We start from the raw sequence: 21,854 nt of genomic DNA on the forward strand, positions 1-21,854 counted from the left end.
GGTTTAAGCTTTGACGACTGTCACGGATCGGCGGTCGATGGGGCTGGCATCGGTGGGCTGCGGCTGCGGTGTGGGACGGGCGGTGCTGCATGTAGCTTATGAGCAGTGTCCACAGACCACAGTGCAGACCATGGCAGCGATGTCAGCTGGCAATGGCATCGTCAGCAAGACCAGGTCTCCGTGCAAGCAGCGGTACAGTGGTGACGGCGGTCATCATCGTCGGTGAGACCAGGGTTGTGGTACGAAGTGCAGTGGTGCCCTTTGCGGTGCCTTCAGGAAACGGAACCGCTGGCAGTCTTTTTGGCGGCGTCCGATTCCAGTTTCCCTCTGTGGCTACTGAGACATGCGGTTCCAGAGGCGGTACCCGGAGGAAAGTGAAGTCTTTGCTGTCCCTGAGAATTCATGAACAGGAGGCAAGCTCTATCTCAAGCCCTTGGAGATACTCAACAAAAAGTGAAGAAAGTTCAGTCCAGTACTTTCACTGTCCAAGGCAGTAGCAGCAACTGCAGGCCAACCCACCAAAGAAACAACACAGCAAAGGGGCATTACTCCTCCTGGCAGTTGTTCCAGCTCTTCTCCTTGGGAGGTTCCGTAGTTCAGCAGTAATCTAAAGTTCTGGGGTCTGAACCCCAGTATTTATACTCAGTTTCTCCTTGTATTTTTGGGCAGTGAGTTTCTGTGCTCAGCCCTAACCAGGGCCGGACTGGGAACCAGAACTGGCCCTGGCAAAGTGCTCGGCCGGCCCCCTCACCCCCTCCGGGAGGAGGGGGAGGTGTGACCGCGCTCTGTGCCAGGGCCGGTTTTCGGCCGTTTTTGTTGCAGGGCCGTTTTTGCAGCATAACGGCCCTGTAACAAAAACGGCCCCCAACCATGCGGCCCACCGGGGGATTGCCCGGTGCCCGCAACGGCCAGTCCGGGCCTGGCCCTAACCAGTTATGTTGTCTATGGTCCAGCTTTCCAGCAGTAAGGGGGGACAGCATTGTCCAAGTCAGACCAGGCCCATTCAGGTGCAAAGGAAATCTCCTCCCACCACTCTGAATGCAGACCAGGCCTATTCAGGTGCTAGTGAAACTCTTCCCACTACGTTGAATGTAGCCCAGGTCCATTCACCCCAGCTCTGACTTATCCAGGAAAGGCAGGACACACCTTGAGCCCCCAGTGGCTGTCTACAGTGAATGCACATCTCCAGCCCCTGTCACTCCAAAGCCAGACAGTCAATCCACAACCCAGCAGAGGAACATAGGATGGCTAAGTAAGAAAATACCCACTTTCTAAAAGGAGTATTTTCAAACACACAACATAAAAATAATCTTTACTAAAAGGTGGATTTTTACATTCTGATTTCAGGAAAACTAAACTCAATTTCTCTATCTTGTCCCAATGGGAAGTTATACTTGTAAGATGTTACAAAGTAGCTCCCATTCTATTTTATGGGTCAGATGGCCTTTCAATGGTGAAAAACGAAGTACACTGTATTTCACTATCAGGAAATGTTACACACACCAGTACATGTCCTACCTTTCACATACACTGCACCCTGCCCACAGGGGTAGCTTGGGCCTTCCTTAGGGGTGTCTTACATGTAAGAAAAGGGAAGGCTAGGGGCAGGCCTGGCAAGTGGGTGCACTTGACAATTCAACATGGCAGTCACAACAGTGCGCAGGCACTGCAGTGGCAATTCTGGGAAACCCTTTGCAAGGATGCTTGTGTAGGTGGCACAATCAGTGCTGCAGATTTACTAGCAGCATTTGATTTACAGGTCCTGGGCACACACAGTGCACTATACTAGAGACTCAATAGTAAATCAAATAGGCCAAACATGGAAACACTAATCCAGTTATATAATTTACCAGGAGAGTATATGCACTTTAGCCGTGAATAGAAACTGCAAAGGGGCCCAAGTCCTAAAACCAGTAAAAACAGGGTAAAAAACAGGAGGCCAAAAAGTAAAAAGTCTGGGATAAACCCTCTGAAAAACCCAAGTCTAACAGTGTACTAGTATTATGCAGGCATAAATTATATACCTTTAAAATGTGAGGCAGATGTAATGCATTTACTTTAATTGGTCCCATTGTAGGTCTCACCTACCAGATAGTGCAAGCTATCTGGTTGCGCCCTATTGTGGGCTTACCAAGAACTCACAGTGGGCTTACAGCCTGTCTATTGCTCACCATTGGTTGACTTTATTGCCATTATCATGTGCTTATTTTGTACTTGTTGACTTGCATTGACTTGCCTTCCTCTACTTGTGTTTGCCCCCACCCAGCAAATCCTCTTTACCACCCTTTTAGTAGGCTGACTTGTATTCTTACATTGTTCACTTTAAAAGTGCTACTTTTTGTATATATAAGAACTCTGCTTTGCTCTCTCCGTCGTGTGATTCTCCCTTGATTATGTGAGCTTCTCCCGAACTTTGTGTGACTGTGTCCCTCGTGTGCTGTGTTGTTCCTTTTCCTCCCACACAGTTTTATGTTATTCCACCCACATGCTCCCCACCTTCTCCTCGGTTGTTCCACTCGCCATGGTAGCAGTCGTATTATATATACAGTATTACCAAAAATGGCTTTGCCGATGCAGTACAGCATCGCGAAAAGGCATTGGAAAAGTCACTAGGTCCAAAAGGCGAGAACTATTGGCTCTGCCAACGCTTGTTGTAGCTTGATATGTACAACTTAGACTACAGCGAGAAAATGCAATAGGAGGAATGGGGTTACTGGTAAGTATTTAAAACATTAAGCAGATCAAGGAACAATAGAGCTAGCCTGTGTGAAGTCGAGTGTGTTCACATTAGAACTGTAAAATGAACATTGAATATTATTTTGTGCATTTCTCTTGACTCAGCAGTTATGCTGATTTTTTTTTTAATAGGCATCATAAAATGTAAAAACGTTCCAATTAACTAGTGATTCAGACGCAGTGCACTTTTTCTTTCTTTAGCTTTCAGTTTTTAAAAAGTATATCTCTAGCAGACGTTTCCAGAACTGCGTTGGGAAGCTTAACATAGAGACACGTGTACAGTCCCACTTCGTTCACGGAAAAAGTGCTGTGCGCGAACGGGACGTGTGTAAATTCAAAGGGTTAAGTTCACCTGACCTGGCAGCAGGAGGTAACCTCTGAGTCCCAGATGCTGCTGGAAGCTTTCATGCATAGGGAGGGGGAGCAGAGCCGAGGTCACGGCTCCCACACTCACAGAGCTCCTTACATACGGGCGGCGGTGTAAAGTTACACCACGGGCGAAGAAAGTTGGGAGGGGAGAAAAGCAACCTTTTCCGTCGTTGCGGAAGCAACGTGTGGGGACGCCAAACACCGCCGCGTGTACACGGGGCAGTTTCTTCGTGTTTGTTTTAGTCAGAAGAGGTGACACGGGCTGTGAGTCGTTGGCGGATGGAGCCCTGATGGCGTTGAGGGGATGGGAGCGGCGAGCTGATGTCCAGCGCGTGGAGTGCCACGCAGGCAATGCCCGGGAGCGGCAGCATCTAAACCTCCGCGCCACGGCTCCTTTCTAGCGCCCAGGCGGAGGTGGCAGCCGTCCCGCCCGGAACCTCGGCGACATGAACAAGGTGAGGAAGTTTTTCCGAGGCAGCGGCAGAGCCCTGGGCTTCATCTTCGCCGCCTCTGTCCTCTGGCTGATCTTCGACATGGCAGCCCTGAAACTCTCCTTCAGCGACATTAACAACAGCAAGCTCCAGAAAGATGAGTTGATTCGGAGCGAGAGGGGGCGATTCAATGGCTGGAAAAAGAAAGCTTGGCAGGAAAAAGCATTTACCGATGCTATCTACCGGTCCGAGGACGCACAGACCCAGCTTGTCGAAGCCAACCCTGACCGGTTCAAAGAGAGAATCAGGAACCGCATCCAAAAAAAGAAAGAACTCATTGCCAAAAAAAGCAACGACACCCCAAAACGTGCCTTCAATAAGACTATCCTTCTTCCTGGACCCCTGGAGGGCAAGCTGCTTGAACCTAACGCCCCTCGTGTCTTGGACAAGCACATTAACGAAAAGATGATGAATCCGGCCAGCAGCCTAAACTCAGCAGACCTGCTGAGAACAAAGCAGCCTGCTGGTGCCGGGCTGCACCCGACCCCACCGCCTACACAGGGCAGACCAGCTGTCAAACTGGCTGCGGCTACCTCAGCCGCACATGGGAACCAGGCTGCACAGAATGTGGCAGGACCTGTCAGCCCAGAGCCCAAAAATGTAGCCCGAAACTTCAACGCCGTTGGAACGTTTCCGCCCCCTCCGCCAGTTGAAGTGAAGAGAGAGCAACAAGCGCCACCACAACCCAATACACTTCAAGAAAAGACTCTGATTAAACAGTCTGCCCTGCCAGCAACCCCAGAAATAGCCCATGTGATGCTGGTAGACAAGGAGCAGCTAGGTGAGGAAAAGGGTGGGGGAGAAGAGGCCCTGGATATTGTTGGCCAGGCTGCAATTATAGCAGAGAAGCGTAATGTAAACACAACAGCAAAACAACAGAATGTGGATGGAATTAAAGTTGGAACCAACATGTCCAGCTCCAGAACACACGTTGAATCGCCTCATAATAACACGGCAGGCAATGCCACAGTTCAGTCAAAGGAGCATTTTTTGAATAGGTTAAAAAGCAAACAAGAGCCTCTGCCCGTTAACAACCCAGTGGACACCCACAACGCAAACATAATTCACAGAGTAAACTCTAGTAATCTGAAAGAGGGTATTGTGAAGCAAGGAATTGACTCTATGCAACCAAATGTGATAAACCAGCCGGATGTCGGCAAAGTGTTACCACTCGATAAAAGGGAACCTGGGATGCACAAAGTATTAACTATTGATGTCACTGTGCTACCAAGAGATCCCAAGGCCATCGGGCAATATGGCCGCCCAGCAGAGGTCCCTAAAGACAAGGAAGTGGAGGCAAAAAGGAGATGGAATGAAGGTCATTTTAATGTGTACCTCAGTGATTTGATACCAATTGACAGAGCCATTGACGATACAAGGCCACCAGGGTAAGGCACCGTACAGATCTGCCTCGCTTCAGGGGTCATATTCATTGATATTTGTGTTTGTAGAATTGCAATAGAGTCAGAGAAGGTGGGTGGTTAGGATATTTTACAGCATTACCCAGGATCAGGTGCGGCCAGTGCAGGTAAGGGCGGTGGGGTCGGGTTGAGGGCGGAGGGAATCGATAGACGACTATATGGGAAAATTAAAGAAATAAATAATGTTTTCTCGTCGTCATCTGTCAAAATCCTCCTCCTTCCACCTGGTCCCACCACTCTTACCTGCACGGGCCACTGCTGTGCAGGATATGTTTTTAAGACAGCTCAACAAAGCAAAAATGCAATACTTCTACTAGTATGGTGCACAGAGTTAGGAATTCTGCAAGCGATGTCTGGAAGGTACCATAAGTAAACTAACATCGGCAAAGCCAATACGACTGACGTTTTCTGCCACCCTTTTGGCTTTGCCAATGCTTGTTCAGTCAATTTTGTTTCCAAAACGTTATTGTTGCGGAAACCGCTGGGCCCCCATCGTTCTAGAGGAAACAAACATTGGTTAAAAGCAGAAATATGTACTTTTCTTTTGAAAATGGGCACATTGCCACGGTAGCTCCTGGCACCTAAGGGAACTACTTTGTGTGTGGATGTGGTCATTGTGAGACAGCTAAATCCTGTCTCTCACATAGAAGTTAGCCAGTGGCTGATGTGGGCTGACCTACTGCCCCATGTTGTATCTTGTAGTGGATAGGCGAAAAATGTGAATGGGACAATACAGATCAATGGTAGAAAACCAAAGTTCTTGGCTAATGTCAGAACTGAAAAAACATATCAGTAGACGTTCCTTTTTCTTCCTCCACGCTAAACTTCCTATCTCTTTCTCTGCCTCATAGAGGTTATTTTTCATCCCTACTTTCAATTTTTGATGCTATTTTCGTATCATTCGCTTCTTCCATCTTTTTCCATTTCTTTTCTTTTTCCCTACTGTACTGAGTAAAACTCTGATGATGAATATCAAGTCACAGTCCCCAAAAATCAGTGTCAGTGCCAATCACTTGTAAACACAAGCACAAATGGAGCAGTGGCACTAAATAAACCCCTACTTTTCACCATATCCAACTTGAAAGAGTATTGAATGGAAGTAATTAGGATGAGCTGTGGTAGTAAAGTGAAGTTGCATCACAACTCATATACTTAGGCATATACATGATAAGTAGTCAAAACACACATCGTAACACAACTGGAAAAAATACATTATTTTTATTATTTATATTGAAGAAGATCCAAACAAGGGAACAACGCATAATAATTTCCCATATAGAGCATCAGCAAATCATTAGTTATGGGCGGAGGAAATATAACAGGAAGCCAACAAAACCCCTCCCTATCGGAACCTAAATATCCAGATACCAAACATAGGGGAGCCTTGTGGTGACAAGTAAAGATTACCTAACTCCAGCGTCTTGGCTAGTTAGTATTTCATCCAACCAAACCTATCACAATCTCATAACCTACCCTGCCTCTATATCTGTGCATCATTCTCTAGCAGAGACATTTCCAGCATGCAAATAATAAAAAAATTCCTGCCACCAGTTCCAAGGATCCGGGACACCGCTTGAGAGCCAGGAGCATGCCAGCACCAATCTCGAGAGGGAAATTGAGAAGTATATACCAGTCAGGTATTGCAAGTTAGTTTTTCCATAAAAATAGTCTAAAATGAAAGCAGGGTAGGACAGGAGGCTAAGGCATTAATAACATTGGCCGTGGACCCATAGTCGAAGCAGCGATTGTCAGTATGGACTTTCATGACCCAAATGCAATAGACAGTATAGTAAAAGTCATTGACACCTTTGATGTGATGTACCTTAATGCGTGACGCAATCAAAACATTATGCGCCAAGAGGTTATTAAGTCTCATATCCCACGCCGTTACCTCTGTATTCAGTAGCTTACACCACATAACCACCTTCAGCTGAAAAGGATCAGACACTTGAATCCATGAGAAAATGTGAATATGTTTGTAAACCATACCAATATTTCTCTTCGCTGGTGCTTTCATTACCAACTCTAGAAAGGGTTGTCAAAACGACTAAATCTGGTATTTCTTAATACTATGAATGAAGTGTCGTACTTGCAGATACTGAATTAGCCAAAATGAGGGAGGGAAAGCTGCTGTTGCAGGTTGTCAAAAGAGAGAAAAACATCCCCACTCGAATCATTGACCCATAATGAGGAGTTTATCCTTCTCCCAACTCTCCCGAAAACAATCGTGAATGTAAGAGGGTAAATTAGGATTATATCCTAGATAAGTAACATGATTATTCAGTGTAGTGTCATGGAATATTTACTTGAGAGAGAACCAGATGAGATGGAAGTCCTTTAAGGTCTTAAACTAGGTTCTTTTGAAGTGCACTGTGTCCACTATGCTAACACCTGGAAGAATCAATTCCCTAATGGCAAATAGTCGCGAAACATACAACTCTGCTCCCACATTCCCCAGCCTGAAACACAACAAAGTCAGGAGAAGAACAAAGCAAGATAATAATAAGGTAGGCTCAGGAGAGAGACCCCACCATACTCCTTAGGCTGCTGGAGAAACTGTATCTTATAGCGAGGCTTCCTATAACACCAACTAAACGTCTGACATGAGGACACTAGCTCATCAAAAAAAGCCACGAGGAGAAAAAGAGAAACGTAACAGAAAAGGTAAAGGAAGGATGATCATTTTGCTAAGAATGCATCTACCAACCAGACCCAGATGACGACGATTCCACTTGGTAAGCACATTAGCTGTATGTTGATATAATTTGCCAAAGGTATTTTAAACAATCTCTACCATATGAACCAATAGCTGTACCCCCAGATAGACAGCTGGCTGTACCCAGCAATTATCCGGAGTAGGGGTAATAAGGTTAGACAGGACCTGTGTTTTATCAGAATTGAGCTTATAGCCTGAGACTTCAGCAAAAGTGTGGGCAACACCCTCGACTGTCCGTAAGAAACTAGTTGTATTTGTAGTTGAAACTCCCACATCATCTATGTACGCTAGAACCTTAACCTCAAACTGATGCATTCTCAAAGGTTGGATATCCTTGGCCAGTTTAAGCGATTGAATATATGGCTCGATGTATAGAGCGAACAGCAGAGGAGAAAGAGGATACCCTTGCCTGGTGCAGCGGGTAATAACAATGGATTCAGAAAGAGATCCTGAAAAATGAATACTTTCTGTCAGACCGACTTAAAGTTGAGGAACTCTGTAGATGAAGCCCAAGCTAAGTCCAGCAGTCTCCATGGCTGCCCAGGTAAAAAGTCAGGAGACCTAGTCAAAGGCCTTCTCCTCATCTAGCATAATCATGCTAACTGGGCCCTCAGCAACAGAGGCGGAGTCCAGGGCAGTTGTTGCCATATTGGCGTGTGTAGTTTTATGTCATCCAAGGATAAAGCCCTGCTGGTTTCGATTGACCAATAGCATAATGGCCGCTGATAACCGATTGGCCAGAATGCGTGTGTAGACTTTTGAGTCAGTGTTGATGAGGGAAATGTGGTGATATGAGTGACAGATAGTAGGGTCCAGCCCTTTTTTTGGCACAATGACAGTATTGGTCTCACCCCATGACCCTGGAAGAATGCAGGGAAGGAACTAAACATATCCTGTAGAACCAGGGCCAGAATGTGTGAAAAATCAGCATAAAATTCCAAAGGATTCTGGTCCGAATCAGAAGCCTTACCCTTAGCTAGAGAACTAATAGCAACTTCAACCTCTGAATTGGTTATACAGTATCTTGCTGGATGTAACTCAGATTACAATGGAAATACTGCCCAACACATAGATAAAAAGCTTCGGCCGAGGCAAAACAATTGTCACAATAGAGATCCTGATAGAACTGCCAGAAGACTTTTCTAATAGAAGCCAGATCTACAATAAGCTCCTTTTTTTGTTTCTAATCTATTGGATGGTGTTAAGGCTGGAAGACTTCAGCTTTCTTGACAGGACAGAGAGAAAGGAGTCAATTCACAATTGTTATACTGGCTAGTGAATGTGGGCCCCTGCAAGTACTTAATTTCCGGGGGCATGTAATACGGTGGACTTCTCCTGATACTCTGACCCCACCCCTCAGCTAATTACAACATGGAGTTGCCATGGGCTGGATTTTTGATCAAATGATACATCCGTCTTTACTTAGGGCAATTTACCTTAACCTAATGTGCTATACAAAGTAATAATTTATAAAGTATTAAAATATAAGGAAATGCCTACAAGTGACCCAAGAATTTCTTTACTCTTGCACAGTGATGCTTCACAGAGATTGCAGGTTCTCATTATGTAAGTTAAAGTTGGTGCCCCGCTTACCTCAACTTATCCCATGTTTTTAGGTCTTGTGGCGTGGACTGCGCACATGCGCAGTCGAGCTAGCGAGATTTTATGTTCTTGAGTGGCTTTGACTAGCGGGCTTTAAGCCCCGCCCCTCTTTCCCATTGGCCGGCGTCACCATTTAGGCTAAACGTGGCTGGCCATTGGGGAAGAGTACTTCGTGACGTAATCTTTTCTCTTTTAGAGCCGTCCCACTTGGACTGGCTTCCCTGACTTACTGCTGGCGTAAAAGGTTTGTTATCTTCTTTATGGGTCCAAACAGATGGCACCCATAAAGAAGATAATAAACCTTTTACGCCAGCAGGAAGTCCGGCCGAGCCCGTCCAAGTGGGAAGGCAGAAAACAGAAAAGTCAACGTCGTGGCAGGCACTTTTGCGCTTGTTCCTGTCTGGGTTTCCCTTTCTTTCCACTCGTACATCTGCTGCACATGACGACGCTCAAAGCCCAGCTGAGCCCCGTGCTTCACACCCTGGGATTGTTCCTGTCACCCGCACTCACGGCGCCCACAGTCCCTTCCAACCGTCTCTGTCTCGCGCTTGATCCATCATGTCTGTTAAAAAAAAAGAAGGAAGAAAGGCAGAAAAATAAAACCACTATGCGCGAACAGAGCCGAAGCAGCAGAAGGGACCTGTCCTCTCAAGGCCCAGACAGGAGACTTATTTACAATCATTCATATTTAATTTTCTTTGGCTCCGTGGCTCCTCCCCCCTCTGGGATGTTTCTGGAGCTGCTTGGCCAGGAATGCATGGTATTCAGCGAGAGACTCCCCTAATGATAGGTTCAGGAGGCAGTTATGTGCAGTCTGTCTGCTGCGCATGCTTTAATAATGTTCTCAAGAAATTTCGTATTAATTGAAAAGCTGGCATCAATCAAGCCCCTTAAAAGAATGCAAGGCCGATCTACTACCACCCGTGTGTGCGCATATAACCCCCGTTTATTATTGTAGAGCTGCAGAACGTGTAAAATGATTGAGTATACGGCGCTACACAAAACCTTAACTCACTATGAATGATGCACTGGGCAATGTTTTGTGATGTGTTGTGGTGTTTTGGTGATTAGGGTAACTTAAATGTTTTGTACAGCGCTGTGAGGGAGTTAAAAAATATATATATATACATAAAGCACATTCTTCAAAGCACTCTGAGTGTGTGCGTTTGCTCCACATGTGTATCAGTAGGTGCCACTGCGACACACTGTGACACACTGTGACATATTTGCCTGTCAGACCCCGTCTGTGTGCTTTGTGTGTATGTCAGTTTTTGACTCTATTAGTGTGTTCTGGGTGTGCATTAAGTGCACTTATGTATTTTTGAGGGGCCAGAATCTGTGTATGTGCTTCTTATGCTTGCCTGTCTCAGTGCATTTTATTTGTGAGAGCGCATCGGAGTGCCCATTTTTCATTTGGACGTAGGTTCCCCTAAGTGGATACGCCAGAGTCACACAAACATGTTCTATCAGTGCACACTTCACCCCACAGTTTATTGCTTCCTGCACCAGATTTTTTCCTTTCGCTCCGAGGCATGGGGCGGGGATCATGCTGGAATCGGATTCTTCTTTTACAGAATGCTGCCCATCTACCATTCTGCCACATATGGGTTCACGCGCTCACGTGGCCGTTTTGCAGCATGCAGTTGGTGCAGCTGTGACTGGTCGCTTGGGGTGACCTCCTACATGTCTGACATTTGGCGCCAGTCCTCATGCTGTTCTACAAATATTATGACTGCTGAAATTTATACCACACTCTACGGTTTTTACTTATGTAAATGTAGCATCATTTTAGGAATCTGTAATATGTATGTCTTCTGTAAAGCGCTTTAGAATCTTTGGATAATGTCCGGCGCTATATAAAAATTCACACATAAACTAATACCTCGCGTTATTTAATAATGTCTAAATAAACAAACAGTATGCCCGGCAAACAGGTACATCACAGCAAAACGGAGCAAAGCAAGGCAAAGCCCCAGCTAGCGCCCTGACAACGCTCAGCGTGTATCTTATGCTTCAAGTGACTTAAAGAAGAACAGCCATTCATACTATTATTGTGTGTGAAAGGCAGTGTGAGCACGGATGCTTCTTAACAGCAATCTATGATGTTTGATTTTGCACCTATATTTGTATATAACATTTTGAAAAAGTATATATTTCTGACAAATCTAAATTGACTTGCTGCTTTTGGACGAGGCTATTCTTTATAAATTGCATAAAACTGAGCCCTCTGAGGGCGTGCATTTGCTCCACATGTGTATTAGTAGGTTCCACTGCGGATGCACTGTGACATATCTGTCTGTCAGACCCCGTCCGGGTGCTTTTTGTGTATGTCAGTTTAATACTCTATTAGTGTGTTTTGGGATTAAAAACGTTTCCTGTAAATACAAAGCATAGGTAATTTACGTACCATCCCATTTTTAAACCTTTACACACAAAATATTAAACACTTGTTTTAAATCTACTACAGACTCTCTACTACACACTCTACTACGCACTCTCTACTACACACTCTCTACTACACACACTTCGACAATTCTCTACTACTCACTCTCTTCTACTCTCTCTCTACTACACACTCTCTACTACACACTCTACTACTCACTTTCTACTACACCCTCACTATTCTACTACACACTCTCTACTACATACTCTACTACTCACTCTACTACTCACTCTACTACACACTCTCTACTACACACTCTCTACTACTCGACTACCCACTCTCTACTTCTCACTCTACCACACACTCTCTACTACACACTCACTACTCTACGCACACAAGGCTCTCCACGACGTGGGCCCAAAATACCTCAATAACCGCCTCACATTCTACACACCCACCCGCCAGCTCAGCTCCGCCAGCCTTGCCCTCGCCACCGTCCCGCGAATCCGCAAAACCACCGCCAGAGGAAGATCCTTCTCCTATCACTCTCTACTACACTCTACTACACACTCTACTATTGTCTACTACTCACTCTATATTAGACACTCTCTACTACACACTCTCTACTACACACTCACTACTCACTACTCTCTACTACACACTCTCCGCTACACACTCTCTATTACTGTACTACTCACTCTCTACTACTCACTCTACTTCTCTCTACTACTCACTATCTACTACTCACTCTACTACACACTCTACTACATACCCTACAACACACTTTACTACACACTTGTTACAACACACTCCCTACTACAACTCACTACTCTCTACTATTCTCTACTAGTCATCTATACTACACACTTACTACTCTCTACTACTTACTCTCTACTACTCTACTACACACTCTCTACTACTCACTCTACTACTCTATACTACACACTCTACTTCACACTCACTACTACACACTCACTACTCTACTACACACTCTACTACTCTCTACTATTCTCTACTACTCACTCTATACTACACACTCTCTACTACACACTCACTACTCTCTGCTACACACTCTCTATTACACACTTTTTACTACACACTCACTACTCTCTACTACACACTCTCTACTACACACTCACATGGGTTTCTAGTGACTTCATGAAGGTACGAGTGTTGTCTCTAACTGGGCACCAATACTACCCGCTGTTTCTTTTCTTTATTTTTTATATTTATTTGTTGCTACAGTAGGAACAAGGTCACATGAGTGAGTGACCTATGCATACAAATAGTTACAATACAGATACACGTAGCTTTGCTGCAGTGCATTGAAATGAGTACAAAGTTTGAAAGTAGCAGGTTACAGCGAAGCGAAGCAAAGTCTATTTTTTAGGGCTTTCAGGTTTAAATCTTTTTTTTGGTTTCCAAAATAAAGAAACATAGACAAACCAATGACTTCACATACATCCCATGGCCAGTGAGGGGAAGTGATGGAGCAGACATAAACTGAAGGATACTGGTGTCTAGACATGTAGTCTGCCCCTCTGCTAGGCTGCGAAGTCCATCACGTTGGAGCCCTTGATCAGTCATGACCACACTAACATGCTTCCCATACTGCCTGAGGTAAGCTGCCTGTGACTATTGCCGAGTACCTATGCTGCTTGTGATTTTAGTTGAACTTCATAAAGTGTCTTATTGTTGCTAAGCATCCATGCTGGCCTCAAAAGTGGCAAAACACCTATCTAGCTTCATTTCGAATACAGCTGAGTAATTGAGCTGTTTCTGATTCGAGTAGAGTGCCTCTATACAATCTTCCAGTACAGATAAGGGCTTATATTGTCTTAAATAAATTGAATGCTGTCATTAGGTGTATGTTCCATAATGCCACTCTGTCTTTGATCCTATATCTGGATCACCGTTCCTAGAAGAGGTTTTGTGAACCTGATTGTCATCACCAGGACATGTACTGCAGGAAACTCTCAACCAGGCTAGCATCCCAGCTGGAGCACCCAGGAATTTAATCAGGACGTTGGGAATGTTGAGAGTTCTCCTGAAGACTGTGTAGCAGCTCAGAGCAGCAATGGCTAGCATATATCTTTTGTTCCAAAATTCCAATGCTTGTCTTTTTGTTTCTCCCTGTATATTTTAGAACATTATACACTTAGGTAGTGGAATGTTGTAATAGCATTATAGTCTTTCTTCCTCAGACTATACCAATTGGTAAAGGCTTTCTCCCTCGATGTAGACCGTAGCAACCCAGTCTTATAAGTCAGATTTCGGGCGTTTAACAACTGTTATAGCCCTTAGTAGTGGGCTATAATGTTAATTAGAATATTGAAATGTTGAGAGCTGTTCTGAAGACAGTGAAGTAGTTTAGGGCCAACACTGGATGTTATTGACTTTTTGTTATAATATTACAATGCTTGTCTTTCTGTTTCTCCCTGCTTTTCTTTTAGAATATTTTGCCATCAGTGGGTGAACTGTTCAAATAGCAATATAGCCATTCTGCCTCAGACTATTATTATAGGCCCTTGCCTACAAGTCTGGTCTATAACTCAGGAAAAAGGCCACTAATAAATGCTATTACACTCAACCAAGAGCTAAAATAACATAATAATGTGCCCTTCTCTGCACCGTGGGATACATCACCCACTACTGCTGGTGGGGGCTAATGCTTTAATGTCTAGAAGGGATGGTTATTTTTTAGGGCGATGATTTTAAAGTATTTAAGTGACTATAAATCAAGGGTTAGCTATGGTAGCAGCGTAGGGAATATGTTCTAGTGCTGCACTCTAATGTTTCTGAGAATGATTATAAAGTATGAATACATTGAGGTTGGAATCTTAGACTTGTCAGAAGTATGACACTGTCCCATTCAACATATGACAGCATTTCTGAAAGTGCTGGTGCCATCCATTATTGATGTAGTAATACGACTTAGAAGTGCTGATCCTGTTCATATAGGGTTTGCTTGAAACCAGGGAACATATGAGATTTTCGAAAGGATGCTATCATGTGTTTATGGTACTGGTTCTTTTGGGAGGAGCTGCACACCCTAATATATTTCTAGGCTTGGAATCACTTTCTACGTTTGATTAATGCAAAATGAGTCTTTTAATACCACATCTTACAGGCTACAGCTGTTTCGCCGCCACTCTCTCTGGACAATAATCTTTTAGCTACCCTACGGAGAACTGCTGGTATTGTTTCATTAAATGTATTACTCACTTACTGGAATGTACTGATTAAGGCCCAGCTCCATCAACAGTACTGCTACTGTCTAATAATGGTTATTATACTGCCGGTAAAGTGCTAGTACTGTTAAAAAAAAAGCATAGCAGCCCCAATGTTAAATGTTGGTACTCTCCCCCAAAAATATTGCTGTGCTGCTTAGAAGTGATAGTACTTAATGGCTTAGCACCTCTACTGTGAAGCATGTGTACTATCCATTTATGGTATAGCATCCATACCGCGAAGCACTGATATTGTTAAATCCATGTTACACATCACCTAGTAAGCCTTTAACTGCCTTGCAGCATGGCTAGCATACCTGAACTCATCCTTGCATCTTCCTCTCATGATCCCAAGTTCCCTACACATTCATTTTCATTTGAATTTCCAACACTGATTATAGTTAAGCATCTTGGCAGTCTTTCATTCAGGCTACTTATTATGCACTAAGTAACATGACAAAAACACGGTTCTATAACGGGATGTCCACAATGCACAATGCTGCGGTGCCGGTACTATTTGCCAGGAAGGCAGTGTGTGCAGGTGGTACAAACATGCCGTTGATATGGTTAATTGCGCATTTTTAAAGAGTAAACGTACAAGATCGGGATAACGATCCTGAGTAAATTGCACAGTGATAACTAGGCTGCGATAACTTCTGGTGACTAAAGGTAAACACACACCCAGTCAGTCAGTAAACAACACTTTATTCGCATTCAGTAAATGCATAAAAGTTCATAAAACAATACATTATGCATCAGAGTAAAGGGCGATCTTGGTCATGTCTTGACTATTTAGCAAACAGATATGTCAAAGGGATAAAAGGACAGCAAATACTGTGGCCAATAAAATATACAAGAATATCATATAAAAAACAATCTCATATATACAACGTCAACAGGCTTGCAGTTCAATAAAATACAGTAACCATTAATTAGACACATTGGATAAGACGCTCCCTCCAGCTGAAGGCCTCCTTTTAGACCTTAAAACGGAGTAAAAGAAACTCGCTGTCATAAAGCATATGAAAGGAGTCTCCAGTGTACATATTACTGCAAGAGCGTGTAAATGAGAGTGTAAACTCAATTTCCTCAACAGTGGCATAATGAATTTCTTCCTCTCGTTTTTATAAAATAAGCAGAAAAATAAAATATGAGAAATTGATTGAATAGACCATTCAACAAGAATATGCATGCTCCGGGTAACCTACTATTAGGAGGAAAATACTCAATCTGAGCCTTAACAGTAAAAAGCGATGCATGTTATTGGTAACAAAAGAAATATATGAAGAGTGGCCAAACGCCACAGGGGGCAATGCCTGATAAGTTAACACTGAAGATTTAAAACAGTTTTGCTGCCATCTATGATACTCACCCTTAATCACAAAAAGTTCTCTTAATCTAGATTTGGGAAAGCACACACAACTAGATGGTGAATCATACAGAAATGCACAGCCCAAAGTATAAAGAGACCTCTTAACATATGCCAACCACGGGATACTGGAAGCTCTTTTGTGGGTAACAATATCTTTGAGCACCATTTGATTTATTTTGACACCTTTCCTTTTCCAAAGTGTTAACCATAATAAAAGCGGAGACAGATTGATAGAATTAGCTATACAAGGGAGACCTAACTCTTTGTGAACCATAATATTAGGGCTAGAACCTGGTATTGACAACAATCTTTTTATAAATTTATCTTCAATGCTTTGCAGGGCGTCCACTCGGGCTACACCCCAGATCGCCGCGCCATATGTAGCTATTGATTACGATCTTGTCAAATAAATTTCCACCGGTTTGTGTCCTAAATTTGAGGCAAATTTCCATAGTGCTACTATATTCTTTTTCACAAGATTTGCCCTATTTGTCACCGTAGCAGACCAATTTAATTTGGCTTCGAAGAATATCCCAAATACATAAAGTTCTCCACACGTTCCAGAGTTCTACCATCTATTTGTAGTCATTATTTTTTTCTTTTCAGCACCAATCGCCATAACAAATGTTTTGTATTTATTAACAAAAACTCCAAGTTCTACCATGTAATCCGAGTATAGGATTAGGACCGTATTGTCAGCAAAAAGCAAGGCGGGCAGAGAAAAAACACCAATAGCTGGAACGCCCTTACAATTTGCACCAAGAACGTTACTTTATTTGTTGGTATATAAAGAGAAAAGGAACGGAGCCAGGACACAGCTTTGTCTCACTCCCTTTTCAATCCTAAACGCAGTTGTGCATTCGCCCTATCCCATATCTAATTACTGCACCTGCATCTTTATAAATTTCTCTGATAAACTGAATTATGGAGACATCCACTCCCATCAATGCCATAATGTCCCACAATTTGCTGTGGGACAAGCAGTCGAAGGCCGTAGATAAGTCCATGAAGGCCATATAAAACTGGCCTTGTTTGGCAATGACATATTTGGCTGCAGTTAGGGCTAGATTTAGGCACTGATCTACCGTTCCCCTGCCCTTTCTAAAACCATATTGGATCTCCGCCAATACATTATTTTCAGCAGCCTAGTCCTCCAATCTATTAGGTAACAGTCTCCCCATTAACTTGGCTGTACTGTCCAGAAGGGAGATTGGGTGGTAGTTAGCAGGATTCAATGGATCTCCCTTCTTATAAATTGGGATAATCAGGGATTGTTTCCATGATGGTGGGAGACCAACTTTAGCAACTGCGTTAAAAACGAAGGTTAAAAGAGGAGCCCACAAAGATTGGTTAACAAGTAAAAAATCCAGCTGGATAATATCCAGACTGGCTGCTTTCAAGGCAGGCGATTGGGACAGTGCGAGCTCTATCTCCTCAATAGATAACTCCAGTGGCGGTGAAGCAAAAGGGCAAAACTCAATATTCAATACATTACTATCTCCCACGGAATGAAATATGTTCTGGAAATTGGTTAGCCATGTAGATTCATCAATATGGAGATCTAGAGATGGCCCCTCTACTCCCTGCAAAAAAGGAGAATTAGCCACTTTTTAAAAGGCCTTACTGTCTTTACTCTGTGAGGCTTGTCTCAAATGTTTCCATGCTTCTTTGCGTAGCTGTCTCATCTGCTCTGCCCATGCTGATTTATAGAAAACCCTCAGATTTCCAATCAGAACTTGGTTTCTCAGTTGCGTTTTAAGCGCTTTCAAGAGATTACTAGACTCCTGGGAGCAAATTTTCTCGAACCACCTAATAGGTGGTGAAGTATTATGCTTTACTGGATGTGATAAGTGAGTTCCAAAAGATGATAGAATTTGGCTAAAAGAAAACACAACTTGATCACTATTAGTTTGTGGATCGAAGCACGAAAGGACCCCCTGTAATGATGTTGATTTAACTTTCGGCAACAAAAAGTTTGGATTGATTTGCTCCTATTTGAGAATATAACAGTTTTTGCTATATAGTAATGGTTTGGGAGCAAAATGGGGACAAGGCTTATTAGAGTAAGCCCATGCAAAAGTAATAAAAAATAGAGAATGTTTGCTATAATCCGTCATCTGCACCCAAACATTCTTGTACAGCTCTTAAAGCTAGCAGGACTACCTATAAAATCAAAGGTCAAGGTAAATCCACCCCATTGGAACGTTCCGAGCATTTAGCCGATCAAGGGATTTATTGGGTTTATTATAACTAAGTCCCACGTCTGAGAAAACTGTTTAAAGTATTACCGTAACTATGGTGGTAAAAATGGCTGATAAGTGACTCATTTGAATCAGTTAACCCACAAATACGTTGATCAGTTTTGCTACATATATGAGAGTTGAAATCCCCAGACCAAACGATAAATATTGATACAATATCGTGGAACGGTAGTGGTGGTTAGAACAGTCACACATCCAATTCTCTCAATAGTACAGTATTATGTATTTACAGTTTTGAGATATGTAGAGATTGTGGTGCCATTTAAGGTGACAAATAAACAGGTATGAATACCTATCGCTAAATGTCTTACATACAGGTTGCACCTCGGCACTCTAAAATTTAGACTTAGACAATTTGCAATATTTGTTGTTGACTGAATGGCCAGTACTCAAAAGATTCTGTAACAACAATCATCTTCTCAATAAACGGACATTGTAATTTTATCCTGAAAGAAGAAAAGAGAACATCATAAGGTCGGACCTCCAGCTTGGCCGTTACTCTTGTTTCTTGTAGTGCTCAATGAATCAGTAAACTATGTACTGAATATCAACACCACATTTTTTGTGTTTGGATGTATTGGAGCTTATATTAAATTGAATAGGATAAATATCTGACCTTATGATGTTCTCTTTTCTTCTTTCTGGATAAAATTACAATGTCTGTTTATTGAGAAGACCATTGTAGTTACAGAATCTTTTGAGTACTGGCAGGGGCGGCCTTAGGCATGTGCAAGCTGTGCACCTGCACAGGGCCACCAAACCCCATGGGCCACCACACCAATATATATCCATATTATAATAATCCTATGAGGATGGATACACATTTGCGTGGGTGCCCCTGGCAGGGATTTGGTGGCCTCCGGCTCTGTTCCACTTCGACACACCCTGAACCCCCCCCTGTAACGACCGGGTTCTCAGACCAGATGGAATCAGCTCACCAGAGCACCACCAACCCAGCCGGAACGTAATCACCTCCCTCCTTAGGACCTATTTACAACATGTATCTATGTCTCCTACCTAAGGATGGGGAATTAGCAATGTACATGCATACGTTTTCTACAATATCACACTCACACCAGCTAGTCTCGCGGCAGCCCAGGCCCAGACTAGTCTACCCTAGGGCAGTTCTGATTAGTTACCATTACACACTGACCGCAATCAGTGCCCGCCCAAGCCACGATCCTGTGGGTATAGGCACCAGTGTCCTCCCTGGTGTTCTCTTACTTACACTCCAAGCTGCAATCTTGCGGGTATAAGCACCAGTGTCCCTCCTGGTGTTCTCTTACTTACATTCCAAGCTGCAACCTTGCGGGTATAAGCACCAGCTTCCCCCCTGGTGTTCTCATTAACGCCGCTTACCAACGACGATCACTTTCCTATAAATACCATTAGGAGGAATCTTTTGTTATCTACTAGGGATATGATGCCACAATATTATAGATCACACAACGGTTTACTGAATTAGATAATGTACAACTCATTCTTCACTTCAAGGGCCCCTCTCTCCCTCATTGCTCAGTCATCCCTTACCTGATCGGGAATTGCATCCGTTCATGAAAATAATGTCTGACTAGAAGAACAGGTTACCCTGATTGTACAAGAATAAAAGGCACATGTGGTTCACTAAGAACTGGGGTACTTTATTACAATAATCATGACAATATAATACTATACTATAACATATAGCCTGCAAAAGAAAATGAAAGGTTAGAATGTGCACACTAGGAGGAAAAAGGTCGACGTCACCTGATTAATGTGAAGTCTGGATTCAGCAGTCATCTAGGTTCCCTTCTCGTCTGTGCCTTGGCTCGTCTTAAGGTCACACCTCTGCAGTCACGGATACACGTCTGCACCGCTATGCTCTGTCTACTCTGCTTTCTTCCAAGTCACTGGAACCTTCCTCTCATTAGTTGTTTTCTCTCTGGCTGTTCTGCACTACTCCTCTCTCTCCTCTCAATCACGGACCATCTTCACTTCTCGGCTTCGATCTTATAACTCAGTTTCAGCCACTCTGGTATTCGTTCTCTTGACTAACTGCTTCACTCGGAATGCTCTGATCTTAAAGGTCAGAGCTCACCAGCTGCTCCAGCTAAAATAACTTCAATCTTTCTAAGAGAGTATTAGCTTCTCGGTCTTTCTCGGACTTCAAAATGGTGACTGTCTGCCTTGGAATAATTAATGGCATTGATGCTAACGGCTAGCTGCCGCCTACAGACTGACTCACTAACTGCTTCATGCTTTCACTAATATGGAAGCTCGTTCCTTCATGGAAAGTTACGGCCAGCAACCTGCCGCCCACCAAATTCTTGTACCTCCCCGTACCAAGGACACGTTCCCAGCCGGCCGGCCTGATGTTGTGTCTTCGGAGTGGAGAAAAATACAGTCTTTCGATAAGGGCCAGCCTGAGCCGGTTCTCTCCAAGCGAACAACACCTCGTAACTAAAACATTACATTTGACCTAAAAGCATCTCAAGCTGCCGGGGCAGAAAGAAAGATGGAGTCTCTCCCGTTTGAGGCCTACAAGGCCCGAAATAAGCATAACTCCATAGAAGGTATACTAACACTCTTGTAAAAGGACGGATAATCACTAATACTAATGAATCTATCCCCTAACATAAGTTTATAAGCCCTGATCTAAGGAAAAGGGTACGGAACTGTATTAATACGCCTTGTGAATAGGCCCTATCTACGGTTCTAATCCTCGCACTAGAATGATAGTAGACTGAAGTCACCTCCAATCATCTTCACTCAAAGGAGGGCCAAAAAAGTCAGTCAGAACACTTCACCCTTGACTTCAGTCTATTAATCATTCGTTAAATGGAACTCACATCTGTGGAAGAATAATATGAAACAAAACTAACTGATCTATTTTTTGTGCCGGATCTACAGTATTGAAGTAGGGAAGGAATGCATTGAATAAAGCAGCAAATAGCTACTAAAATGCTAATAAAAATTATAATACCCCCTAATATCTGTCGTAAAGAATGTAAGTCAGGTAACCAATTGAAGAGCCAGTCAAACCAGCCCTGGTCAATGTGTTTTCTAACCTCTTCAGTCAAGTCATTAAGTTTGTCAATGTGAGCCTGAATAGATTTAGTATGGTCAGACAAGTTAAAACAGCAAAGACCTTCAAAATCAGAACAATCATGTCCATGTTTGAGCAAAAGATAATCGATGGCAGCCCGATTTTGCAGAATAGCTCTGCGTTCACCCTGGGCGTCTAATAACATGTCAGATAGAATTGTAGAAGTATAATTAATCGATTTAACCATC

At 43.4% G+C, this 21,854-nt stretch overlaps 1 protein-coding gene across 1 annotated transcript in view; it reads left to right on the forward strand.

Annotated features, from left to right (window-relative positions):
- The first annotated feature begins 3,036 nt into the window (after positions 1-3,036).
- GALNT5 (polypeptide N-acetylgalactosaminyltransferase 5) overlaps positions 3,037-21,854 on the forward strand; it is a 228,953-nt gene continuing 210,135 nt past the window's right edge. The window contains exon 1 of the mRNA XM_086950453.1: positions 3,037-4,984. Within this exon, the coding sequence (XP_086806579.1) occupies positions 3,552-4,984 (1,433 nt within the window). The 5' untranslated portion in view covers positions 3,037-3,551. The remainder of the gene's footprint in view (positions 4,985-21,854) is intronic.

Source organism: Lissotriton vulgaris, unplaced genomic scaffold (assembly GCF_964263255.1).
Source record: "Lissotriton vulgaris unplaced genomic scaffold, aLisVul1.2 SCAFFOLD_796, whole genome shotgun sequence".
In the NCBI taxonomy this organism is placed as follows: Eukaryota; Metazoa; Chordata; class Amphibia; order Caudata; family Salamandridae; genus Lissotriton; species Lissotriton vulgaris.